Consider the following 26036-nt stretch of genomic DNA (forward strand, 5'->3'; position numbering starts at 1 on the left):
GTTTCCATAGTGTAGCGGTTATCATGTTCACCTCACACGCAAAAGGTCCCTGGTTCGATACCGGGTGGGAACACGCCCTACGGTTTGGGAAGCAGATTTGGCTCAATGGATAGCGCATCCACCTACCACATGGGAGGTCCAGGGTTCAAACCCAGGGCCTCCTGACCCATGTGGTGAGCTGGCCCACGTGCAGTGCTGATGCCGCAAGGAGTGCCATGCCACACATAGGGGAGCCCCACACGCAAGGAGTGCACCCTGTAAGGGGAGCCACCCCACGCGAAAAAAATGCAGCCTGCCCAGGAATGGCACCATGCACACAGAACTGATGCAACAAGATGATGCAACAAAAAAGAGACACAGAATCCTGGTGCCACTGACAGAAATATAAGTGGACACAGAGAACACAGCAGATGGACACAGAGAGCAGACAATAGGGCGGGTGGGGGGATAAATAGAAATAAATAACAAGGTAAATAGGGAATAAATAATACTTTGGGAGGCAGTGTTGCTGTTGGTGAATACTTTAGGACTAAAGCCATGAGGTAGCAGAATATCAAATGTGAAGGATAACATAAGCAGTAAGAATGTATTGCATAAGGAAATTTAAAAGGAATGTCTATGAATAGATATTTGTACATGTAAAAATGTACTGCTTGTCATTCATTCAGCTATAATGAGACTGAAACTGGAAATAGTGAATAAAATTGGGATAGTTACTAAGTTAACACTAGGTAGTAGTAATGGGAAACAGGTTAGATACTAGAATTCCAATATTAGAGATGTACATGAGGATTTTGAGCTTTGGCCTAAACATTATTACTAGGCCAGTACTTCTCAAAAATGTGGTCTTAAGACTATTAGCATCACATGGGAATTTGTGAGAAATGTAAATTCTTGATCCCTACTCTGAATCAGCCTACAAGGGTGCAACAACAGTTTAATAATAACTCTTACTGACGATTCTAATATGTGCTAAAATTTGAGAACTGTTGTTCTAGACTACCATTTTAGAAGTCGTGGGGAAAAGAAATAAGCTGTTCTTCATTATATGTTGAAGAATTTTTAGAGAAATTAGAGACATGGTTCCCAGCATGGATAATTTTGTTGCTACACACACACACACCCCAATTTGGCAGTATCTGGAGACTATTTTGGTTGTCACAACTGGGGAGTTGAAGTACTACTGTTACTAGTGGATAGAGGCCAGAGATGCTGCTAAACATTCTATATTGCACCAACAACCAGTCCAAAGTATCAGTAGTGCCAAAGTTGAAAAACCTTGATTTAGAGAGAGCAGTTACATTAAATTTGTAGGAAAGTTGGATGCTAACTTTATTGTGAGTGTTCCACAGGAGAGGAGACAAGCATCCATCATTACACCACATTTGGAAAATGACAGAAGTGGGCTCGCAAAAAAATGGCACATTTGTCTTTGCAAATATTTGTCTACCAGTTTTCCTCCTTTTAAACAACTCTTATAAGTTGAAATTTCCCAAAGTTATTCTATCATTGGATTAAGATGTAGTATAAAAATGTAAGGGAAGCGGGTGTGGCTCAAGCGATTGAGCGTCTGCCTACCACATGGAGGTTCTGGGTTTGGTTCCCAGGGCTTCCTGGAAGAGGCAAGCTGGTATGACAGGCAGGTATACCAAACTGATGCAAGAAGATAACACAACAAAGAGACACAAAGAGGAAGGACAGTAAGAGACATAACAAACCAGGGAGCTGAGGTACCTCAAGTGACTGAGCACCTCTCTTCCACATGGGAGGTTCCAGGTTCTTTTCCCAGTGTCTCCTAAAGAGAAGATGAGCAGACAGCTCAAACAATGGCGGGGATGTGTGGTTAGACAGGAATAAATAAATCTTTAAAATATATATATATTAAGGTTTAGGTATTTCTGAATAGATTATAGAAATTGAGCTATTCTGTTTTTCCCATTACAAGGATATTAAAGAGGGAGTAGATGATGTAGCTCAAGTGGTTGAGTGCCTGCTTTCCCCATATTCGAAGTCCCAGGTTCGATCCCAGTACCCCCTAAAAATAAAACAAAGAAAGGAAAAAACCAACTCTCATTGAGGAGCAGGTGTAACTCAGTTGTTGAGCACATGCTTCCCATGTACAAGGTCCTGGGTTGAATCTCTGGTATCTCCTAAGAGGAAAAAAAAAGTAAGTCATGTTTAGGCTGTTTTCTTAATAAAATTGGTTGAGTGCTACCTCGTTAGCCCAAAATATAGGAAGTACTGGGCAGTAACAGGGTAGAGAGCAAAGTATTAATTACATTTACATAAATGCTGTATGTGATTGGGCTAATTAACTCCTCAAAAAAGTTCTAAAGCAGCTCCTTGCAAGAAAGGTAAAGTGATGAGTGATGCTGTGGCTATAAGATTAAGCTTTAAACACACAATTTTTAATCTAAGTGAGAAACTGCTGAATTTAGAATTGTGAATGAAGAAGTCTCTTCAGTCTAAAATGGAGTACATTACATCCTTAAAAATATCTAAGACTTTTCATTGAAATGACCATATACTCCATTTTGCAGAGTTAATAATTTGTTAAAGAATTTGAAAAACATGTAGAAAGTGCCTTAGATAAATTAGAAACAATTGATTTCTTCCCTTCAAAATCATTATTAGAAAAATAGTACATTTTAATTAATCAGTATTCATTTTTCATTTCCCTTCTGTCTACAAAATGCAAAAAGAATTTGTTTGTAGATAGATTCCCCTGTGAACCCATCCCTGATCATATCCTCTTGGCACACTCCACAAAAGTTAACACTATCTGGATTGTATGTTTGTTATTTCCAGGCTAGTATTTGTTTTTAGTGTGTGTATATTCACCCCCCATTAAAGCACATTATATATTGTTTGCAAAATTTTAATAGTGGGCCCACATTTTACCTATAATCAAAATTATATCAACTAATTTAATTTTTCCTTGAAATAATATTTAAATGGATATAAATTGCTTAAACTCATTGGGATATACAGTAAAATGTAACAAGATAGCATCAGTGATGGTTAGTTGGACAATAAGTTGGAAGTATATCTTGAGTTATTCATCTGCTTGGTGATGATGATGTACATAATCTACACTACTTTGTACTCACGTGAAACTTTCACATGTATTTTGTTTTTAACAAGTTCACATTGTAGATAAGGATCTATGTAAAAACAGAGGTATTAGGAGTTCACAAGATCAGCTAGCTTGGTTACCTTCTCATCTAGAGACCTTTAACAAACCAGCCTCTCTGAACTTATTTCATCCTTTGAAAAAGGGGAAAAAATAGTAACACCCATTTCTCAGAATGGTGAGATGCAAAAGTACTTTGCAGATCTTGAAAGTATTATGTAGATCAGAGGCTGAGAAAGATAGATGTAAATGATTTGACTAAGGTCATAGGATAATCGTGGCTTTTTTTTTAGAAATCACTCCTATATTGTTTAAGAAAAAAGGTAGGTAGAATTTATACTAACAGAAGCAGATCGTTTTGGTAGTTTTATTTTAACCTTCTTTCTGAAATTTTTCAAATCTTGATCCAAAGTCATTTTACTCATGAATAACCATCTTATGAGGTGGGAAATGAGAGGTGGGTTATACTGTGAATTATAAATACTAGATCTTATGGCCTGTCTTTTTTTTTTTTTTTAAGTGCTATAGGCTATTTAACTCTTCAGTTGATAAAGGAAAATAATCATTTTGAATCTTTTTCAATACCCTTAGGTGTTGTCATAATTGATGACCATCCTGAAGTAACAGTCCTGGAAGACCCCCAGTCAAATTTGAACGATGATGGTTTTACAGAAGTGGTGTCCAAAAAACAACAAAAACGTTTACAGGATGAAGAACGGCGAAAGAAGGAAGAACAAATCATACAGGTTTAAAATTTGTTTCAACTACAAAGCTAATTTAAAATTTATATATAGGAAATCTAATGGACACGGTTGGGACCAGGTCTTTTCAGAAGTCATTTATTTATTTTAGGAAGGTAATATGGTACTGCATATACCTATTTAGGGTAACACCCAGCAGCACTCCTGTAATTAATGCTTCTTTGGCAAACCTATGAATTGAATGAAGACTATGAATAGCTTTTTTATCAGAACAGGTCAGGTTTTGCTGCCAAATGAAATTTTTGGATTTCAAAATTATAGAAAAGAGATTGTGGGCCTATAACTCAAGAATGTATAGTATGTATTTGTATTTTCTTCCTACATCATCTTGGCCTCTCATAATTTAAAATCTCATTAACAGCCTTGATATTTTCATTCTATTGAGTATGTATTTTGAGAAGTAAAGGAGCTAAATTAGCAGTAGTATTTTCATTAGAAATTTTATTCATGAACTGTTGCTTTCAGCTGCATTGATAAAAATGATTCCTACCAATTTGTTAAGGTCTGGAATAAAAAGAATGCAAATGAGAAAGGAAGAAGTCAGACTTCTAAGCTTCCTCCAAGATTTGCCAAAAAACAGGCTACAGGGTCCCAGCAACCACAGTCACCAGCCTCAGCTCCAGCTCTAGCCTCTGCTCCAGTTCCAGCTCTAGCCTCTGCTCCAGTTCCAGCTTCATCCTCAGCTCCAGTTCCAGCTTCGACCTCAGCTCCAGTTCCAGCCTCGACCTCAGCTCCAGTCCCAGCGTCAACATCAGCTCCAGTCCTAGCCTCATCCACAGTTCCAGTTCCAACCTCAACCCCAACCTCAGCTCCATCCTCCACCTTATCTCCAGCCACATCCTCTTCCTCAGCTCCAGCTCCAGTCCCAGCTCCAACCCCTATCCTTGCCTCAGCCTCACCTCCCATCCTTGCCTCAGCCCCAGTCTCAATTCCCATCCTTGCTTCTGCTCTAGCACCAGCTTCAATTCCAACTCCAGCTCCTGCAATCTCAGCCCCAGTTGCCCCAGCAGTCCCAGCCCCATCTGCCCCAGCCTCAGCCTCAACTACCCCAGTCCCACTTGCCCCAGCCTCAGCCCCAGCCGCAACCACTCCAGCCCATACTCAAGCACAGACTCACAAATCAGTTCAAAGTCCACTACAGACTACAACACAAATGTCAAAACAACCACCACCTTCAATTAGGCTTCCTTCAGCTCAGACACCTAATGGCACAGATTATGTAGCCACAGGAAAATCCATACAGAACCCACAGTCACATGGTGCTCTTACAGCTGAATTGTGGGATAACAAGGTGGCTTCATCAGCTGTGCTGAATGACATCTCTAAGAAATGTAAGTAAGCAACAGAGAAGTGAGGGCTGGAGAAGGGCATGGAATATTAGCATTTCTTTTCAGTTTAATTTATATACTCAGTAAGTTTTAACCATGTTATATTTTTATGGACACAGTGCTCTGTTCATCAAAATATAACACACATTTTAGGGAGCTTATATTTATTTCAGTAAGCAAGAATCTCTTTAAATGTAATGTGAAAGTCAGTGTTTCAGTGTCTGGGTACCATTAAGAGAAAGAGTTAAATAGACAGAGAGTATTTGCTTCTAAATTTTAATAGACACATTTTATATGGCTGTTTCTTTTCAGTAGGTCCCATTAGCCCACCACAGCCACCGTCAGTCAGTGCATGGAATAAACCCTTAACATCGTTTGGATCAGCTACTTCATCAGAGGTAGGAATAGATTTAATAATGGTATTGGTAGGTTTGGTGTGGTAGAATTTGCCTTAAAACAATTTCTCAGATATTAGTATACTTCCAAATCATCTGGAGGACTTTGTAAAACAAGTTGACAGAGTTTCTGATTCATTAGTTCTGGGTTGAGTCCTGAGCACCTTTCCAGGTGCTGCTTCTATTCCGGGACCTTTACATTTTAAAAAATGCCTTGATTATAAGCTGTTTCTCACCATTAGACATTAAAGTTTAAAAAACTTTCATTATATTTTCTAGGGAAAAAAAGTCCTTGTAAAACAGAATATGTTTTAATTTCTTTTTTGTTTGTTTTGTTTTTTGTTTAATGCAGCTGCTATTTTCGGGACTTTTCTACCATGTTTTTAGCATGAATAATTAGGATGTTTACTTAGAAGCAGAGTTCACATAAGGTTTTTGTTTTTGTAATATAACTTCTCAAACCTCTGCAGTATTGGTAAATGACTTTTTAGTTCGGTAATTCTTCATTCATTCACTGAACAGGTGTTTACTGAGCACTTGTGAGGTACCAGGCACGTTCTAACTTTGGGGTTAAAAAGTGGGGGAGAAGAACAGACAAAAAGTCCTGCCCTTATGGGGCTTGCATTGGGGGGTCAGGTGGGCAACAATAAATAACATAATATGTTAAGTAAATAATATGGCCAGTGCTAAGGAGTAAACAAAATAGGGAAGGTGCATAAAGAATTTCCCAAGAGGTATGGAAATAATTTATAACTAGGGGGCCAGGAAAGCCAAGTGAGGTGTTCCATTTGGGACATGTTATTTAAGGTGTTTATTATCCATCTCAATGAAATGTCAACTAGGCAGTTGGATGTAAGCATTCAGGAAGGTAATGTTTAAACAGATGAAGTTGGATGAAATCAACAAGAGAAAATGAGTTATGGGAGTAGTTAGAAAAGAGAAGACAATCAAAAGTTAAGTCCTGGAACATTCCAACCCAGAAAGATTGGAAGGACGCAGAAGAGGAAATGGAGGAGCTAAGTGATTGGAGAAGTGACTGGCAAGTTAAATGAAAGAGACTTTTAAGATGGGATAGATTGGGTATATCAACATCTGCCAGTTAGTCAAGTACAATAGGTGTTAATGGGAATTAAAACTATGAAAGTCTCTGGTGACTGACAAGCAATGTTGGTGAAAACCTCCTTAGAGTGAATTTAAGAGAAAATGTGAAGAAAGATGAATGTGGGGAACTTAAAGTAGCTTTGCTATGAAGGCAAGCAGAGAAATGGGGCAATAGATGAAAAGATCATTTAAAGAGATTGTTTGGGGTTTTTTCCCTCTAAAGAAGTCTCCCTAGCTCCCCATTACCTCCACTCCCATTTTCTGACTTATTAAGTGTGCAGTAGGCTTCATCATCTCTTTTTGTTTCTTTGTGGTATCAGGACCAGGGATTGAACCCAGGACCTCTTGTGAGGAAAGCTGGAGCTCAACCACTGAGCCACATCAGCTCCCCCAAGTTGGTTTTTGTTTGTTTTGTTTGTCGTTTGTTTTTGTTTTTCGGAGGCACTGGGGAACCTATCCTGGGACCTCCTGTGTGGAAAGCAGGTGTTCAACCACTTCAGCCACATCCTCTTTCCCATCTGTTTTGATGTTAAAAGTACTACAGCTGCCTCTTCGTATGGCTAGAATTGAGAGCCACAGGATTCAGGATCTAAAATCTTCAGTTTAATCATAGAGTGCATGTCTTACATATATAAGTTCAAGAATTTTCAACCTGATATGAAGGACAGTGTGGAGCATTTGTTATATTTTTTTATTTTGGGATGGATACACTGACTTTAATTTTACTGTTGAAATGTTCAGAGGTCCACTTTTTCTAATTGATACTCGGTAATAATTTCTCAGCTGCTAGTTTTTTCTTGCAGGCATTCTACTGCAAATGCCCAACACTAAAAGGACTTTCAACTTCTGTCAATGGAGGAGCAAGCTATTTGGGAGATGACATAATCTAAACTTCATTATTCTTCCTTGTATATTTTTTTTAAAGACTTATTTATTTTCCTCCCTTGCCCTTCTCCTGCCCTTCTGTTTTTGCTGTCTGTGTTTTCTTCTTTTCTCATTTTCTGTCCTCTAGGTTTCACCGGGATTCGATCCTGTAGACCTCTGATGGGGAGAGAGGTTCCCTGTCAATTACACCACCTCAGTTCCTGGTATCTGCTGTGCTTCACCTTAACTCTTCCCTTGTCTCTCCCATGTTTCTTTAAAGATTTATTTTATTCCCCGCCCCCCGCCCCCCGCCCCTGTTCTGTCCTGTCCCACCCCTCCTTCCCCCCCCCCCGTTGTCTGCTCATGTGTCCAATTCACTTTGTGTTCTTCTGTGCCGCTTGCATTCTTGGCTGAACTGGGAATCTATGTCTCTTTTTGTTGCCATCATCTTGCTGCCTCAGGTCTCCAGTGTGCAGCACCACTCCTGGGCAGTCTGTGCTTTTTTCACATGGGGTGGCTCTCCTTACATGGCACACTCCTTGCACCTGGGGCTCCCCTACAGCGGGAGACACCCTGCATGGCGTGGCACTCCTTGCGTGTGGCCGCATTGTGCATGGGCCAGCTCACCACACAGATCAGGAGACCCTGGGTTTGCACCCTGGACCTCCTATATGATAGGCAGATGCTCTATCAGTTGAGCCACATCCGATCCCCCCCTTGTCTCTTTTGATGCGCCATCATCTTGCTGCATGACTCACTTGGGCGGGGCACTAGCTCACCATGCAGGCACTTGCTCACCGTGTGGGCACTCACATGGGCACTGGCTTGTCCCATGGCATGCTTTCTTCTTCTTTTTCACCAGGAGGCCCCAGGGATCAAACCCAGGTCCTCCCATATGGTAGGCGGAAGCTCTATCACTTGAGCCACATCTGCTTCCCACTTCCTTGTATTTTTATAATACATTTTTTGTTTCAAAGAATGTAGTATTCTTCCTCAAACTACATGACATTCTATAGCTGTCATTATTTTAATTTATTTTCCTATTCATTTAACTATATGTAGATTCTTAATAATTTGTTGTACATAAAATTAATAGCTTTCACAGTTTTTGGAAGAATCACACAGAACTCACTGGCGTTTTTTGTTCTCAACCTTTTCACTAGGTGTTGTCTCTGCCTAAAACATTTTTCCACAGATCTTGTTTTTTAGATTTAGCTTCAGTGTCTACTGAAGGGCTTTTTGTCCACCATTCTAAAGTGACTATCTATTCTCTAACTGTATTTTAATTCTTATCTATTCCTTACCTGGATTTTCGTTGGTTTATTTTCCCTACCCACCAGAATGCAAGTTCCACAAATTATATTGTTAGTGTCTGAATCGGTACCTAACACAAAAAAAGGTTCAATGTAAATTAGCCGTTTAAATGGTGAATAAATTTCTTAGGTGTGTATACTACAGTTACAAAATACTTTACATATAATAGTACATATTATTTTCATAGCAACCTAAGTGATTTTGGTACTGCTGTATCTTCTCTTCCTCCTCTCCATTCATTCATTCATTCATTCATTCACTCATTTGTTGCTCGTGATGTCTTTGTATGTTTGTAACTTTTACATTTGTTTTAAATGATGAAACAACTTGAAACTATGATTTGCCCATGATCACACTCATAAGAGCCAAGACTTTTAAAATATTAAGGCTAATCCTAGTTTTCATGTTTATCAGTTGTTTTCTAGTTCAACAATAGTTGCAGGGGGTTCTTCTAAAATGTAATCATTGTTAGTTAATCTCAGTGTGTAGCTTGCCTTAGACCTCCTTCTATTATTCTTTCTTAAAATATGTGAACTATATAAATCATTCAGATTTCTAACTCTTTGCCATGTTAATAAGTTGTTACGTATTCTCTTACTAGGGAGCAAAAAACAGTCAAGAAAGTGGAGTTGAAATTGGAATTGATACAATTCAGTTTGGTGCTCCATCTTCAAATGGAAATGAAAATGAAGTTGTTCCTGTGCTTTCGGAAAAACCTACTGACAAAATACCTGAACCCAAAGAACAACGGCAGAAGCAGCCACGGGCAGGACCTATCAAAGCCCAGAAGGTAAATATCATTTTTAAAACTTAAGTTTTAAAATTGAATTTAGTTTTTAATGACTGTCTTTGAGTATGCTGCATCCTTATCATAAACATTGAATTTAGCTTCCAGATTTGAGTCCAGTAGAAAACAAAGAACATAAACCTGGTCCCATTGGAAAGGAACGTTCATTAAAAAATAGAAAAGTAAAAGATGCCCAACAGGTGGAACCAGAAGGACAAGAAAAGCCAAACTCTGCTACAGTCAGAAGCACAGATCCTGTCACAACAAAGGAAACCAAAGTGGTCTCAGAAATATCTACTGAAATAGGATCAATGATCTCAGTGTCATCTGCAGAATTTGGCACCAATACAAAGGTAAGCAACTTGTAGTGCTTACCAGTTCAGTTGATGCAAACTATATCTAAGGTATCTGAGGAACACACTAACAGTATAGTTTTTTTTTTCTTTTTTTCTTTTGCTTGAGGCATATAATTCTGTAGGCCATATGGGCTGTTATTTCTACAAAAAAGGTTTTGTTTCCTTGTGTATGTACGCTAAAGAAATTCCTTATACTAAATTACATCATTTTGTGAAAATTTTCTCTTAAATAGTCCAGAGACTTTGCATAGATTAAAGCAAAAATCGTCTACACAAGATTAGAATATTTCACAGTGGGTTTGTAGGCTTTGAAAAAGCTGCACTTTATTACTTTTATTTTGTTAATAAAGTGATGGTAGAGACTTATTTTGCACACTGTTGAGATTTTAAAGTCAGGAAATAAAAAGGCAAAAATCAAATGTAGTGGTCGTATTACAACATTTGGTAGCCAGTCTTTGAGTAACTCCACTGTAGCTAGTTTTCTTCCAGGATTGGAACATATCACTGTTTCTTTAGTTGAGCACCAGTGGAAGTAGCTTGGTCGACTTGGATTTAGGAGCCATGGTAAATGAAAAATGATTATCTTTAAAAATATTCCTTAAGTTGAGGTACACTGAGTGGGGAGCAGATGTGGCTCAAACAGTTGAGCACCTGCTTCCCACATGGGAGTTCCCAGAGCCTCCTAAAAAAACAACAAGCAAAACAAATGAAAAAGCAATTCGGGAGTCAATGTGGCTTAATGGTTGAGTACCAGCTTCCCACGTATGAGGTCCCAGGTTCAATCCCCGGCCCCCCCGGACCTAAAAAATAAAATAAAATATTGAGTGACTTGGAAACAGCAAAGTTATATCCACCATCTCATGTTCACTCTGAGACTTATATTTGCTGAGAAGAGAGACTCTTTCATATTTTTCTCTTTTTAATTGCCGTGTAACTCAGTTCATATAAGTAAATAGTTTAGGCGGCAGACTTGGCCCAGTAATTGGGGCCCCTTCTACCACATGGGAGGTCCGCAGTTCAAACCCCAGGCCTCCTTGACCCATGTGGAGCTGGCTTATGCGCAGTGCTGATGTGCGCAAGGAGTGCCGTGCCATGCCAGGGTGTCTCCACGTAGGGGAGCCCCACATGCAAGGAGTGCGACCCATAAGGAGAGCCGCCCAGCGCGAAAGAAAGTGCAGCCTGCCAAGGAATGGCGCCGCACACACGGAGAGCTGACACAAGATGGCGCAGCAAAAAGAGGCACAGATTCCCGAGCTGCTTACAACAACAGAAGCGGACAAAGAAGAAGACAGCAGCAAATAGACACAACAGAACAGACAACCGGGGCGAGAGTGTGGGGGGGGGAATTAATAAATAAATAAATCTTTTTTAAAAAATAGTTTATGTGAGTTAGCTACTGCAGATAAAGAAGATTCATGATAATAAACAAGGAATGTATCCTAAAACCTATTAATTATGATAACTAAGATCTTGACATTTGTTTAGTTTATCTACATTGTTTTATTTTGAAGAGATATAAAAATTAATAGTAGAAAGTAAACTACAGATTGAGCACGGGACATACATAATTAGTTCTTTCTCTTTTTTTGTAATTTTATTTTTAAGATTTATTTTTTATTTATTACCCCCCCCTTGTCTGTTCTGTGTCCATTCACTGTGTCCTCTTGCATTCTTGTCAGCAGCACCATGAATCTGTAATCTCTTTCTGTTGTGTCATCTTTCTGCATCACCTCTCTGTGTGTGTGGCGTACTCCTGGGCAGGCTGCACTTTTTTTTCCCACACAAGGTGGCTCTCCTTGCATGTGGGGCTTCCTTACACAGGGGACACCCCTGCCTGGGACAGCACTCCTTGCTCACATCAGCACTGCATGTGGGCCAGCTCATCACATGGGTCAGGAGGCCCTGGGTTTGAACCCTGGACCTCCCATATGGTAAGTGGATGCTCTATCAGTTGAGCCAAATCCACTTCCCCATAATCAGTTCTTTTAGTAATCCAGAGAAATAAATATTTGTTGCTCTTGAATTATATAGTACATTTTAAAAAATGAACAAGAACCTAGCAATAGTTGAAATGTTATCTTTTCAGTGATAAATCCATATTTTAGAGACACCATTGGCTGATAAATTGATTTGAGTGAGTTCAGTCATAAGATATGTTCTCCCCTCCTGCTTTTCTTCCAAAACAACTTGACAACACTAAGAGTGTCATTAGAAAAGGATTCATTAATTCAGCTTATTTTTTTTCTATTTCTACTCCACAGGAGTCTGTAACAGATTATACTACACCTTCTTCTTCTCTTCCTAACACTGTGGCTACTAATAATACAAAGATGGAGGATACATTGGTTAATAATGTAAGTAATCAATCTGAGATGTGTCAAGTTTTGGATTGGAACCAAGTTTTACTTATCTAATACATCATCATGTGTTGTACTTAGTGTTGTGATTAATATCTCACTCATATCAGGAGAAGAGTGTATTATAATAAGGAAGTCAAAGCCTTTTTCTTTTCCTTTCTGAAAGTTAGCAACTTTTCCATTTAAAATTGAGGTTTGTGGTACTTAGGCTTGGTTTCATAAGTGTTAATCCTGTTAACCTGGTTTGAGTAAGAATTTTTGTTCTTAGTTCTCACATGTTTCAAATTCAACATTTTGTTTGATTGGTGATTTTGTTCTTAAATGAAACATTTTAATGCTTTGAAACTTCACTGACATAAAACAAAAAGACAAAGTGTTTCTAAAGATTCAGGTACTTTTTAAATTAAAAAAAAATTAAAATTACTGGACTTGACGAACAATGTCCTCTTGTGAAGATTGAGCTATAATATGTATGTATTTTGAAAACTCTTAAATGCTCTATTTTAAGGTAATGCTAAGTCATGTTGTAAATTGGATCTTAATTTCCCAAAGCAATTTTTTTTGCAATTCAGGATTGCATTGAAAGTCAGTGTAGAGGGAAGCGGATTTGGCTCAATGGATAGAGCGTTCGCCTACCACATAGGAGGTCCAGGGTTCAAACCCAGGGCCTCCTGACCTGTGTGATGAACTGGCCCACACGCAGTGCTGATGCACGCAAGGAGTGCCGTGCCACGCAGGGGTGTCCTCCATGTAGGGGAGCCCCACACGCAAGGAGTGTGCCCTGGAAGGAGAGCCGCCTGACGTGAAAAAAGTACAGTCTGCCCAGGAGTGGCACTGCACACATGGAGAGCTGATGCTGCAAGATGACGCAACAGAAAGATTCCCGGTGCTGCTGACAAGAATATAAGCAGACACAGAAGAACATACAGCGAATGGACACAGAAAGCAGACAGCTGGGGGGAGGGGCGGCAGGGAAGGGGAGAGAAATAAAATAAAAATAAATAAATCTTTTTTTTTAAAAAAGTCAGTGTAGGGAAGTTGATGTGGCTAAAGTGATAAGGCCTCCACCTTCCATATGGGAAGACCTGGGTTTGATCCCTGGGACTCCTGGTGAAAAAGAAGAGAAAGCATGCCAGTGCCCATGCAAGTGAGTCACACAGCAAGATGATGACTCAACAAAAGAGAAACAAAGGTAAAAGTCAAGAAGATGAAGCACAGCAGAGACTAGGAACTGAGGTGGCACAATTGACAGGGAGCCTCTCTCCACATCAGAGGTACCCAGGATTGAAACCCAGTAATCCTAGAGGAGAAAGACTAGAAGAGAAGACCAAAAAGAGAGAGAAATAGATACAGAAGATCACATAGCAAATGGACACAGCAAAAACAGCAGGGTAACGGAGGGGGCGGAGAAAAGAGGGAAAATAAAGAAAGTACATCTTTTTGTCTAGACCACTGACAGATGAAAAGGTATAAGTTCAGGAAAGTTAGGTAATCTACTGTGGTTACACAGTGTAATTTAGAACAATTTTTTAGAACTTACCTGCATAGCCTGTTTGGGAGGGCAAGTATGGTGGGAATTTGGACTTTGGACAACTGTGTTCTTTTTTTTTTTTAATGTAGCCCTCTATAATAAGAAAGACTGTCAAGACTCAGACGTTGATCATCTTTTAAAAAATATGCTCTGCAAATATTTAAAAGTCTCTTACAAAGGGCTTTGACTCTGTCATTTTGATTATAGAAATCTTGGTTTTGTCCTTTAAAAAATGTTTTCCCTTTCATCTTCCCTCTAGCATCGAGTATTTAGAATTTTAGAACTGTCAGAGGTATCAGGGGTCACATAATCCAACTTCTGTAGTCCAGCCAAAGGGTGCTTACTATGTACCTCAGGAAAAGGAAGAGAAAAGAATGAGTCACACACTTTCTTTTGATGATAGAAGAGTTCTCTAGATACTGAATAATAAAATCTGCCCAATTTGGTGATTATAAAGCTTGACTTCATGTGCCATGTCCTCTGTCCCCTACCTTTTTTGGGGGAATGCTTTAAATTTTGTTTTATTTCCTGTATCTTCTGTAGGAAGCAGTGCAAAACTTGGGAAGGAGAAAGAGTTCCTGTCAGATTAAGTGTTAGTGTCACTGTATAGATTATCAAATATTTAACCCAGTAAAGCTGAGACAAGTTTAACTCTACATTAATTGTGGTATCTTTTCTCCATTGAAAAAATAATAAAGAATATTTCTAAGATCTCTTTCTTTGTACATTTCTGCCATACTAACCTTTGAAAATAGAATTTATGAAATAGGAATTAGGAAGAAAAAAATCATTATTCTAGGACTCTTAAAAGTCACCCAGAATATCCATATGAACATTTTAATTGTTTCTGCATGATCTGTGAGGCTGATTAATGTAAGACTTATGTACTGATGGCTATTTGAGGAAAGAGACCCAGTCACGTATAGGTGCATAGTAGATTACTAGCAGTGTATCCTGTGTATGGTTGAAAACCAGAAGATCACTTGAGGTCAGGGAACATTATAAATGGTCATCAATTTGGAATGATTTCACAGTGTTGCTTACTTGTGGCAAGTGAGTTGGCAATTCTGAACTTAATTACTTTTATTAATTAAGTGTTAAAAACAAATGTTAGTACGATTCACCCTGCAGCATGCTTGCAGTCCATGCCTTGGATTGTGTACTTTTCTCATTCTCTTGTTTCTTTACTCCCTTGCCTAAAAAAAAAAAATGTCCTGCCTGGGAAAATTTTTAGACTTTTAGAAATGGTCTCTCAGTCTTTTGGGGGGTTCTATTTTATATGTAGGAGTTCTGTCTTTTTTTAACATTTATGTTTTAAAAAGTGGCTTATTCCTCTTGTTGAGACTAAATATACTTTTTTTAGGATCTTAATTGGTATCTATTGGTTGGTGTTACCTAATATTACAGACAATTTGTATCTTGAATATCCTGAAAATTTGAATGTAGGTGCTGCTTTTGGTGATTTTATCACAGCTATTTTAAAGATTTATAAAAGAATCTCCATTAGATAGTCCGTACTGTCACAAATCTCCATTAGATTGTTCATAGCTTCACAGAGTGGTTATCACCCAGCATCCCAGTCATTTTACCTTAACAACTGAGTGAACAACCAAAATCAAACATTAGAAGGGGGGAAAAGTTAAGAATAGTAAGTTTCTAATAACTTCCAAATTTGTAATGATATTTGCCATAATTATTGCTATTGCTGTAACAAGGTGGGGGCAATATATCATACTTCCCCCTCAGGATTACTTTTGTTCTTCAATCTAGTTATAAGAAAATTGACTCTCTTAAAGGGATGTTATTAATATCTTAAATAGGTTTTTACTGTCATGTTAAATGTCTGTCATAGAACCTGTGGATCTTGTATATGGTGGAAATTATATTCCCTAGAGCTTTGCTACACAAAGTGGTCCATGGACCAGCAGTATCCACATCACCTGAGAGCTTGTTTGATTGAAATGTAGAATCTCAGGTCCCACCCTAAACTTACTGAATCAGAGTGTATTTTAGCAATATCCTCAGATGTTATATTTTAATATAGATATTAAAATATGAGAAACACTGCCTTTGAGTGTATATCTTACATTTGAGGCAGACTTTTTCTGTTAATTTATCCACTAAAAAAGGCAAATAGTAATTATCTTCAGAAGTAAATTGTCCAATAATTATTAATTACTGTAAACATAATTCTAAACAATCATATATGCCTCTTGGCTCTAATGAAAAATAAACACCCTTAGAGTACTTGAGCGTTACCTTTAGTGGGGCTTTTGTAATAGACTTAGTTAGATTGTGATATGTGTTGCCTGCCTTTTCAGGTGCCCCTGCCCAACACCCTTCCCCTCCCTAAGAGGGAGACTATACAACAGAGCTCCAGCCTAACTTCAGGTCCTCCCACTACTTTCAGCCTCACCTTCAAGGTATGTACGAAATCTGTCTGTAAGGATCCTGTATTGCATGCAGGGGGACATAAGTTAACAATATTTTTTTGATGTTTTTACTGGTTTGATATGAAAAGCAGTGAGACCAAATTGAGGAAATGGAGTCATGTCAAATTGATATCTTAAAATTTTATTAGCTGTTAACACAATTTAGTTGTGACTTGATATCCTAGTATTTAAAGTAAGGCCTATCTTTGTGAATTTTGTTGTAAAAATTGGGATGGCATTTATTTATATTCCATACTTTTGCTGAGTTCCTTTTAGAGATTTTAATTTTGGGGCATATTACTTGTGTACAAAAAAACTAGCTTGGTATTTCATTTTCTTTTTTCTGTTTTTTTTACCTGAATCCCAAGGGCTAATAATGTAAGAATTGAATGCATTTTAGTAATTAGAGTATTTTATGAAAAGTTGATTAAGAAATATAGTATGCTTTTGATTTAATTTTGCTGGGATACTGTTTGACTAAAGACAGTATTTTAGACATTTTTTTAAATGTCAAGATGTATAGCCTTTCTTTTGTCTCCTGGTGATATTTGTAAACTATGTTTACAATTTTCAGTTATGGTGTTTATTAATTTTTTAAAATTTTGAGTTGAGAGTATTAAATGTTTTGTTCACTTTAGAGTTAGTCATTACTTAAAATACATGAAATTAAGTGCGGTTTTTTTTTTGTAAGTGCATTATTTTATCTTCTGATGCTATTTATTCAGTTTTATAATCTGGGCAAATACTTAATCTCTTATAATGAGGCTTCCTGATATACTAGTTGACAGTGAATCCCTTTGATAGTCTTTGGGGGAAGTAAGGTATTTTATGATTTGTCCCATGTTCATTTCTGGACTTTTTCTGTTTGAGTCCACAGCCTTCTGATCACACATCGTCCAATCCCTAACTTCTTTGTAAGAGGTTTAATATAAGTTTGAGACTACAAAATTTTGAAAGGCAACAGTCTCTGCTTTGTGTAATCCTTTACTGCCAGTTCCCATTTGCCTTTGTTGTTTTCTATTTGAATTATTATCCCAGTCTGTGTTCCTTATTTTGTCTTATTCTATAGACAGTTTTTATCTTTGTCCCATTCAAGGGAATAATCTAATTTTCCATTAGCAAGTAAAATGTCTCTGTTCTCTAATTCTTCAGATAATCTAGAGAACGTTGTCATTTCCACATGTTTTAGCACACCAAGAAAAAATAATGCACATTTAGAATTAAAATTGATTTAAATAAATTTCATTATCTTAAAACTTTTCCTTAGTTTCCTTATTTTCACTTCTGACATCTTTGTTCGGGTATAAAGTATAATAAAATTCTCTTATATGGACATTTTTGACAGTATTTTGCAGGAAAAATGAGTATAATTTCCAAAAATAGAAACTTTACAGTTTTCTTTCTAAGAAATTAAATTAAGCCAAATGCTTAAGACCTATATATTATGCTAGGTTGGTAGGTATAATTCAGTAGCTCGTGTGTTTTCAATAAAACAACAAAACTGGTGTAAAAGACATTGTACTCAAATCACTTTAAACCTTAGAATTTCGGATATTATACGCAAATTGCTTTATAGTGCACTTCCTCAATTTATTCCCCTCTCCTACACTTTGACTTTTAAGCAAATCATATTTGAAACCAACAAGCTGATTGTGAGAAAAAGAATCATGCAACCGTAAAAGTGTCCTGTATTTTGAATTTACTATTACATTAAGGAAAGATTAAATAAAGGTGTATTAGGGAAAGCGGACTTGGCCCAATGGATAGGGTGTCTGCCTACCACATGGGAGGTTTGTAGTTCAAACCCTGGGCCTCCTTGACCCCTGTGGAGCTGGCCCTTGCGCAGTGCTGATGCGCCCAAAAAGTGCCATGCCACACAGGGGTGTCCCCCATGTAGGGAAGCCCCATGCGCAAGGAGTGCGCCCCGTAAGGAGAGCTGCCCAAGAATGGCGCCACACACACGGAGAGCTGACACAGCAAGGTGATGCAACAAAAAGAAACACAGATTCCTGGTGCCACTGATAAGGATAGAAGGGGTCACAGAAGAACACACAGCGAATGGACACAGAGCAGACGACTGGGATGGGGGAAGGGGAGAGAAATAAAAAAATAAATCTTTAAAAAAATAACAATAATAAAGGTATATTTGAAGGGAATCAGGATGAAATGTGTAATATTTCCCAAATTCTCAATATTACAATAAGGGTAAAAATTTAGAAGTTGGTACTTTATTCACTTCTGAAAAACCTTTACTTCCTAACAATGGCATTAATAATGTTACTTATAAAAAGTACCCTTAAGTAAATCATCACAACTGAATTTTATAGATTATTTGGGTTTTCCTCTCCATCTAGCAATTTGGTTCATAGAACTGGTAAAATAACAACTTCCAAATCTTTATATCTGCTCCTTTCTTGTTCAAGTAGCCTCAGGATATTTAATATTGAGAATAATTTACTAGCCACCTGTATGTAGCTCTTAGAACTGGAGACATGACTGTCTACATTGAGATGTGCTGAGGGCAAAATATTTACTGTAGCCAAGATTTTAATATTTCAAAAAAGAATTCTAGATATCTCAATTTTTATGTTGATAATATAATATTTTGGATATATCGGGTTGAATAAAATGTTAGTCAGAATTAATATCTTCTTTTTTTTTTTACTCTGCCAACTAGAACATTTAAAACTTGCATATATGGCTTGCATTATATGTCAGTTGACCAGCTCTGCTCTAGATAGATTGAAATAAGGCCTGTTTTCTGCCTTTTGAGAAACTAAGAAGCTATACCTAAAACAGAGGACCACAAATGTAAATGACTGCGCTATAGCCATTTACAGTTATGTGAAAGGCTTGAGAAGATGTGAATTTGAAATAAATATTTCTACTACCATCCAGCATAAAAGCTATCTAGTTACATTGCCTTTTAAAACACTGCTAATAGAGAACGGATGTGGCTCAAGCAGTTGGACCTGCCACCCACATGGGAGGTCCCAGGTTTGGTTCCCAGCACCTCCTAAACAAACACAGAGCAGTCAAGGAGCAAAAAAAAAGAAAACAACCAGGAGTGGATATGGCTCAAGTGGTTGAGTGCATACCTCCCACATGGTAGTAAAGGTGAACATGAAAAGTTTGAAAAGCCCTGGAATTGTAACCTTTTACTTTTGTTTTTGAAATATCTTATTTGGAATTTAGAATAAATGTAGATACACATGTATACATATATGTGTGTTTTTTATGAGAATGTGTGTATATAATAGTTCTATATTGTATTTATTTTTTGCCTTTAAAAAAAATGTCTGCTTTATTGCAGATGGAGTCTGCACGCAAGGCATGGGAGAATTCTCCAAACTTAAGGGAAAAGGGCTCTCCAGTAACTTCCACAGCACCTCCAATTGCAAGTGGAGTCAGCAGTAGTGGCAGTGGACCAAGCACCGCTAATTACAATTCTTTCTCAAGTGCATCAATGCCTCAGATTCCCGTTGCTTCAGTTACTCCTACAACATCACTATCAGGTAGAAATATTTTATACCTTGCCAATAAATATTTTGAATTATTGAAAATTACTTATAATCTCCAGTTTACCTATCATCCCAAAAAGTATTATTTACAAAAGATCTGAGTTTGCCTATTGAGGTAGTTATCAGCTGTTTTGTCAATATCTTGGCACGCTTACTCCCTCCTGCATTCCTGATTTTAATATGGCAAATATTTATCAATAGCTTACTAAAACAAACTTGGCTTGGCTTCCCCACCAAACTATAGTTACTAAGTAATTGGATTTTTAAAAATTTCTCTTTCCTCGAAGTTTTTCTATAAGGTTCACTTTTTGATGATTATTTTTTACCTTACACAACAAATTAGACCAGGTCAGATATAACACAGAATCACCGGACTTTAAAATTTTTTGTGAAGAAGTTACTGGACTAAATGCATTGGGGTAACATATATATATGAAGAGTTAGGGGTAGAAATGCAAGGTGTTGCTGGTAGGCTGTGTATGGGAATCCTGTACTTTTTGAAGACTTAGGGGTCTTCAAAGATGGAAAGATTTCAGGGGGTCCATGAGCTTGAAATGAAAAACAATTTAATATCTTTATTTTCTCTGACCTCTAACTGAAATATAGCATTTCCTTCACTTATAATATATGCAGTAAATTAAAGTAGTATTCATTTCATATCAGATTACAGTTGTTTCATTTCTTGAAAAATCACTTATACTTATCCATACTTCAAAATTACAGTAGTTAGACCCAACACTTGGTTGAGTGTCATAAAACTGTCTGCTGGTTTTCACCTGACTGGCAAAGGGATCCGTGGAACAAAAAAAGGTTAAGAACCCCTGGACTGGATAGAATCCATTGGTTTTGTTTTTTTTTAGGGAGACTGCATCAGCCTCATAAGTTAGTATGTCTTTCTTTGTTTTTGGTTGTTTTTTTTTTTTTTTTAAGATTTATATTATCTATTGCACATACTCCCTCTCTATTTTTACACTCGCTGTGTGCTCTCTGTCTATTCACTGTGCTGTGTCTGCTCGTCTTCTCTTCAGGAGGCACCGAGAACCTAACCTGGAGCCTCCCATGTGGGAGAGAGGCATTCAGTCACCTGAGCCACCTCCCCTCCCTGCTTTGTTGTCTCTCGTTGTGATTCTTCTTTTTGTCTTTCTGTTATGTCATCTTGTTGTATCAGCTCACTGTTTTGCTCATCCTCTCCAGGAGGCACCAGGAACCAAACTGGGGGCCTCCCCTGTGGGAAGCAGGAGCTCAATTGCTTGAGCCACATCCGCTTCCCAGAATGTGTCTTTCTTGTCTTTTTCCTTAAGTGTATAATCCTTTCATTGAACTATACTCATTTAGCTTCTTTACAGTTCTTAAAGAATAATGGAGGCTGTTTCTTTCTGATCCTTTGCCTCTAGGATGGTGTGCCCTTTTACCATATGTGCTACTGTGCCTCTTCTGTTGAAAACAGAAATTTTCATTTCAAGTTTTCTCATTATTAAATGCCATAGCTTTCTAATGTTTCCAAAGCAGTGGGAGGCTCCTTTCTAACAGATACAAACATTTTAAGTGCCAGAAAACTGGTCTTTGTGTTGTGCTATAGTTATTTTTATATTATCTGAAATCAGAATGATGTTCTTAAGATAAACCACAGATTATATGCTACAAAAATGAATTTTAAATTAAATAGCACTCCTTTAGAAAAGTCTTACACCTTAATCTCTCCCTTCTTTAAATCTTTTCCAAGCATTTCCCACTAACTATTTCTTATGCTTACTGGTCTTTATTTTCTTCTTTGGGTACCTGTGTACTTGGGTCAGGTTTATAAAAGAAATAGGAGAGTGTGGTATGAAGATAAGTAAATGAAGGGAGTGGAAAGGTCCCAGCTGTTCCCACCTACCTCCTTTCTCCCAGAGCTAGATACCCTCCACTCCTTCCTATTGGGATAATTTTTAAACAAAGGCATTCTTGGCCCAGTCGTCCTGCTGGTAGAGACTTAGCTGAAAGAATAAAGGCAGCTGGATCTTGGTCCTCTCTCGGGTGAAACAGCATCTGAGGGCAAAGTGCCAAAGATACTATTTCTAACTTTTAATCAAGGACTATTGTTACTTTGCTCCAGTTTTTCTTATCAATATAACTCAGTAATTTGAACTAATTGATCCTTTAAGATCTAAGTTTTATAATTCCATTAATTTTTAAGTTTGGCTTTGTTTTGTTTTGTAAGATGTTAACCATATACCAGTTTTTGCAGGAGGAAAAAGATCTAACCTTAAAGTTTATATGATTTTGGGGGGAGCAATTGTGATTTTGTTTTTTGAGGTACCGGGGGCTAAGGATTGAACCTGGGACCTCATATGTGGGGAGCCAGTGCTCAACCACTGAGCCACATTAACTTTCCTGAGTGGGTTTTATTGTTTTGCTTGTCGTTTGTTTTTGTTTTTTCAGGTGACACTGAGAACGGAACCCAGGACCTCCCATGTGGGAGGTGGGTGCTCAAGTGCTTGAGCCACCTCCACTCCTGGAGCAATTGTGTTTTTTCAAAGTCCATCTAAATTTATAATTATTCCTAACATGCAGTAGTTTGTACTTCTGTGTAAATGAATTCTATTCTCTTTATGCCTATCTTTAAGTAGGTTTTCAAATATTGAATTTTACTGTGAGCAACAGTGGCACTTTTAAATACACTGTATTTTCCCCTCCCCTAAACATAGGAGCTGGTACTTACACTACTTCTTCTTTGAGTACAAAATCTACAACCACATCAGATCCTCCTAACATATGTAAAGTGAAACCCCAACAGTTACAGACAAGCAGTCTGCCTTCTGCAAGTCACTTTTCACAATTAAGCTGTATGCCTTCCCTTATTGCCCAGCAGCAGCAGAGTCCACAAGTCTACGTGTCTCAGTCTGCAGCAGGTACTATTTTTCAGATTGAATATTAGGAATTTAGAAGATGATGCATTTTTCAAGTGCTTTTCTCTCTCTCACTAGTTAACCTTTCAAGTTTAAATTTGTCTGCTTTGCAGATTAATTCCTTTTATAAAATAGAATGGTAGCTCTCCTTGATAAGCATTCTGAGTTTTTGGGAGTTGTTTCTTACATATGTGTTACATATATATTGACAAATTAGTATCTAACAATTTGCAAAATAAGTTATTTATTCAGTTCCAGTCACATTACCAAAGCCAGAAAAATCGATTATAAAATTTACGTGGAAGAATAAATATAAGGAAAATAAAGAATAACAAGAAAAAAATGTATGTAGTGGGGATAGAGAACTTTATTTAAGTTAAATGGCTGATAAACATTTGAAAAATACTGGATTTATAAAGTAATGAAATTTGATGGTAGAGTCGAATTAAAATAATAACGAGGTTTTTTTTTTCCCTCTCAAGTTGGAAAATATTAGGAATATTGATAGTATCCGGTATCTTTTAATACCCAATATTAATAGGCTCTTAAAATACATTGCTGCAGAGTGTATATATTTGCATAATTCTTTTTCGAAAAGTATCTTTGAAAAATTTCAGTGTGCATACCCAGTGTAGTGGCAAGTTGTGGGGGTAAGCTGCTTCTTGTGTCCCACTGAGCCTACCTTTCCAGGTTCCCATGGCTTAAAAAAAAAAAACCCAGTAAGTTGCAAAACAGTATATATAATACATTAAAAAGAAATCTGGAAGAATCTGTATCAAACTTTCAAAAATTACTAAATGTCAATTCTTTTGAAATATTTTAACAAATTTTAGTTTTTCCCATAGCTATTTTAATTTTCAGAGTGCTCACTAAATCAGCTATAATTCTTGATTTTTACTTACTATTTGGAAATACAAAATTTAGACCTTATTAACTGCTTGTTTTTCCTGGGGGCCTGTAGCTCAAATCCCAGCTTTCTATATGGACACAAGTCATTTATTCAATACTCAACATGCACGACTGGCTCCACCATCCTTGGCTCAGCAGCAAGGCTTCCAGCCGGGTCTTTCTCAGGTGAATATCAAAGATTTGTTTCATTCTATAGGTGTTTCTTGGCATTTTTATGAAAGTAGTAATCATCTTGGATTACAAATAATAGACACTTTGAAATTATAATCGTAACTTAACCTTGATTAGCTTGATATGTTATTAGCAAACCTAAAACACTCCCAAATTTACCATAGCTTAATAGTTAACAATATGAAGAATTAACGGGTTGAAAGGAAATTTTAGTTTTTTACATTTGGGGTTGTTTTAAAAAGAGAGCTAGTGTGTGGCATTAACTTATTTCTTTTCATATCTCAAAGTTCTGTTTTCCCTAGTATTTCAATTTGTGTATATAGTGTTCATACATAATATGTTTATACATAATTTTTTTTTTCATTGCATTGCAGCCAGCTTCAGTCCAGCAGATTCCAATCCCTATTTATGCACCACTGCAAGGTCAGCATCAAGCTCAGCTGAGCTTGGGGGCTGGACCTGCTGTTTCTCAAGCTCAGGAATTATTCAGTTCTTCACTTCAACCATACAGGTAAATGCTTTAAAATTCCTACTCTTAGGTTGAAAACAGTGTAATTAATTGCTCATCCTCCTTGCCATCATCTCTACTCTTCTTTCCTTTATGTCCTCCTCTCCCCAAAGAGTTAGGAGGATTCTATTATAAATTGCATTAAGTAATTTAACTCGCTAATTATGTCATGAATCTCAGCCTCTGATAACTTCAATTAGCCTTTGAACAAAGTCCTCAAAGCTTCTTGAAGAAGAGGGCAACAATAACCCCATAGCAATTAGAAATCCCAGAAAATAGCTACTAAAGGATCTGAAATTTTATTTGCTATCTGGCTATTAATAACTATAAATCCAAGTCCCCTTTTTGTAAAACTTGAGACCTGGCAGATACCTACAGTGCAGTAGAGAGTGAAGGACAGAGTGGAATAGAAGAAAGAGAAGTAGAGTGGCAGACAGAGAATAGAAGTAATGGTGATAGTGGTGACAGGTATGTTCTGTAGTAGGACAAAGCATTTTTGAAAGAGTCCCTGAGACACACTATAAGTTATCTTTTTTATTAGGGAAGTGATGAAAACTTTCCATGTGTATGATAGATATTTGGCCCTCCATATACATTGGCTCAATTTAGTCTTCACACAGCATAAAAGGTATATTGTCATCCTCATTTGATGTATGAGGATATTAGAACTTGAAAAGATTGCATTTTTTGCCTAAGGTTACACTACAAATAGTTGGCAGAGCCTGAATTCAACTCCAGATATCTCTGGCCTCCAACTGAATGAGGGTGGAAGAGTGGGAGTAGGAGTCAAATGGTAGGAGCAGTGCATTGTGATATAGCTCTATAATCAATGCTTATAGGAATGGCCTAAAATCACACCCCCCTCCCCCAAAAAAATATACACACACATTCTGCATTCAGGACATTTCATTTAAGAAGGTTTTCATATCTGCTTTTGGATATATATTTTCTTTTGATTTTTGAAGTGGTTCGGATAGAATTTCCATTCTTTATAGATTAAACTTGGGTTCAACTAATATAGTTCATTTCTCTTATTTATTTATTTTTAATAAAGACTTCTTTCTCTCCCCTTCCCCCTGCCCCTACTCCAGTTGTCTGCTCTTTGTGTCCATTCACTGTGTGTTCTTCTGTGTCCACTTCTATTCTTGTCAATGGCCTGGGAATCTGTATCTCTTTTTTGTTGTATCTTCTTGCTACATCAGCTCTCCATGTGCACCGCACCTCTCCTGGGCAGGCTGGACTTCTTTCGCGCTGGGCGGCTCTCCTTATGGGGCGCACTCCTTACGCGTGGGGCTCCCCTATGTGGGGGACACCCCTGCGTGGCATGGCACTCCAGCTCCACACGGGTCGAGGAGGTCCCGGGTTTGAACTGCAGACCTCCCATGGGGTAGGCAGATGCTCTCTCCATTGAGCCACGTCCGCTTCCCCATTTCTTTTAAATTACCATAAATGAGACTAATAAAGAAGCCAGGTTCAGCCAAACTTTTTCAAAAGATAGCAGAATCATTAGTAAGCTTGAAAAATATGACTTAACGCTTTTGTGTTTTGATTAAAGGTTCTTCAGTAGAATTTAGTGCATCTGTATCATTAGTTATATAGCATATTTTATTTTCTGGTCTTACTCTGTCATTTAGTTGAGTTTATTTCAACAGATTCTTTCCTAGTAGAAGTGAAAAACTG

General features: G+C 37.6%; 1 protein-coding gene and 1 non-coding gene across 20 annotated transcripts in view; both read left to right on the plus strand.

Moving 5' to 3' along the window:
* On the plus strand, positions 1–73 carry TRNAV-CAC (transfer RNA valine (anticodon CAC)). The gene has a single exon. It is a non-coding gene; the product is annotated as a tRNA-Val (tRNA).
* The window catches only part of PRRC2C (proline rich coiled-coil 2C), an 89274-nt gene that overhangs the window by 55494 nt on the left and 7744 nt on the right, over positions 1–26036 (plus strand). For 16 of the 19 annotated variants that reach the window (XM_058310111.1, XM_058310124.2, XM_058310123.2 and 13 more), the window contains exons 18-28: positions 3725–3879; positions 4397–5225; positions 5535–5620; positions 9498–9686; positions 9785–10036; positions 12301–12393; positions 16249–16350; positions 19673–19874; positions 22568–22771; positions 23730–23842; positions 24223–24359. In XM_058310111.1, the coding sequence (XP_058166094.1) occupies positions 3725–3879; positions 4397–5225; positions 5535–5620; positions 9498–9686; positions 9785–10036; positions 12301–12393; positions 16249–16350; positions 19673–19874; positions 22568–22771; positions 23730–23842; positions 24223–24359 (2362 nt within the window). The remainder of the gene's footprint in view (positions 1–3724; positions 3880–4396; positions 5226–5534; positions 5621–9497; positions 9687–9784; positions 10037–12300; positions 12394–16248; positions 16351–19672; positions 19875–22567; positions 22772–23729; positions 23843–24222; positions 24360–26036) is intronic. The other 3 variants (XM_058310117.2, XM_058310112.2, XM_058310121.2) reach the window with 2 other exon arrangements.

This window comes from Dasypus novemcinctus, chromosome 13 (genome assembly GCF_030445035.2).
Source record: "Dasypus novemcinctus isolate mDasNov1 chromosome 13, mDasNov1.1.hap2, whole genome shotgun sequence".
Lineage (NCBI taxonomy): Eukaryota > Metazoa > Chordata > Mammalia > Cingulata > Dasypodidae > Dasypus > Dasypus novemcinctus.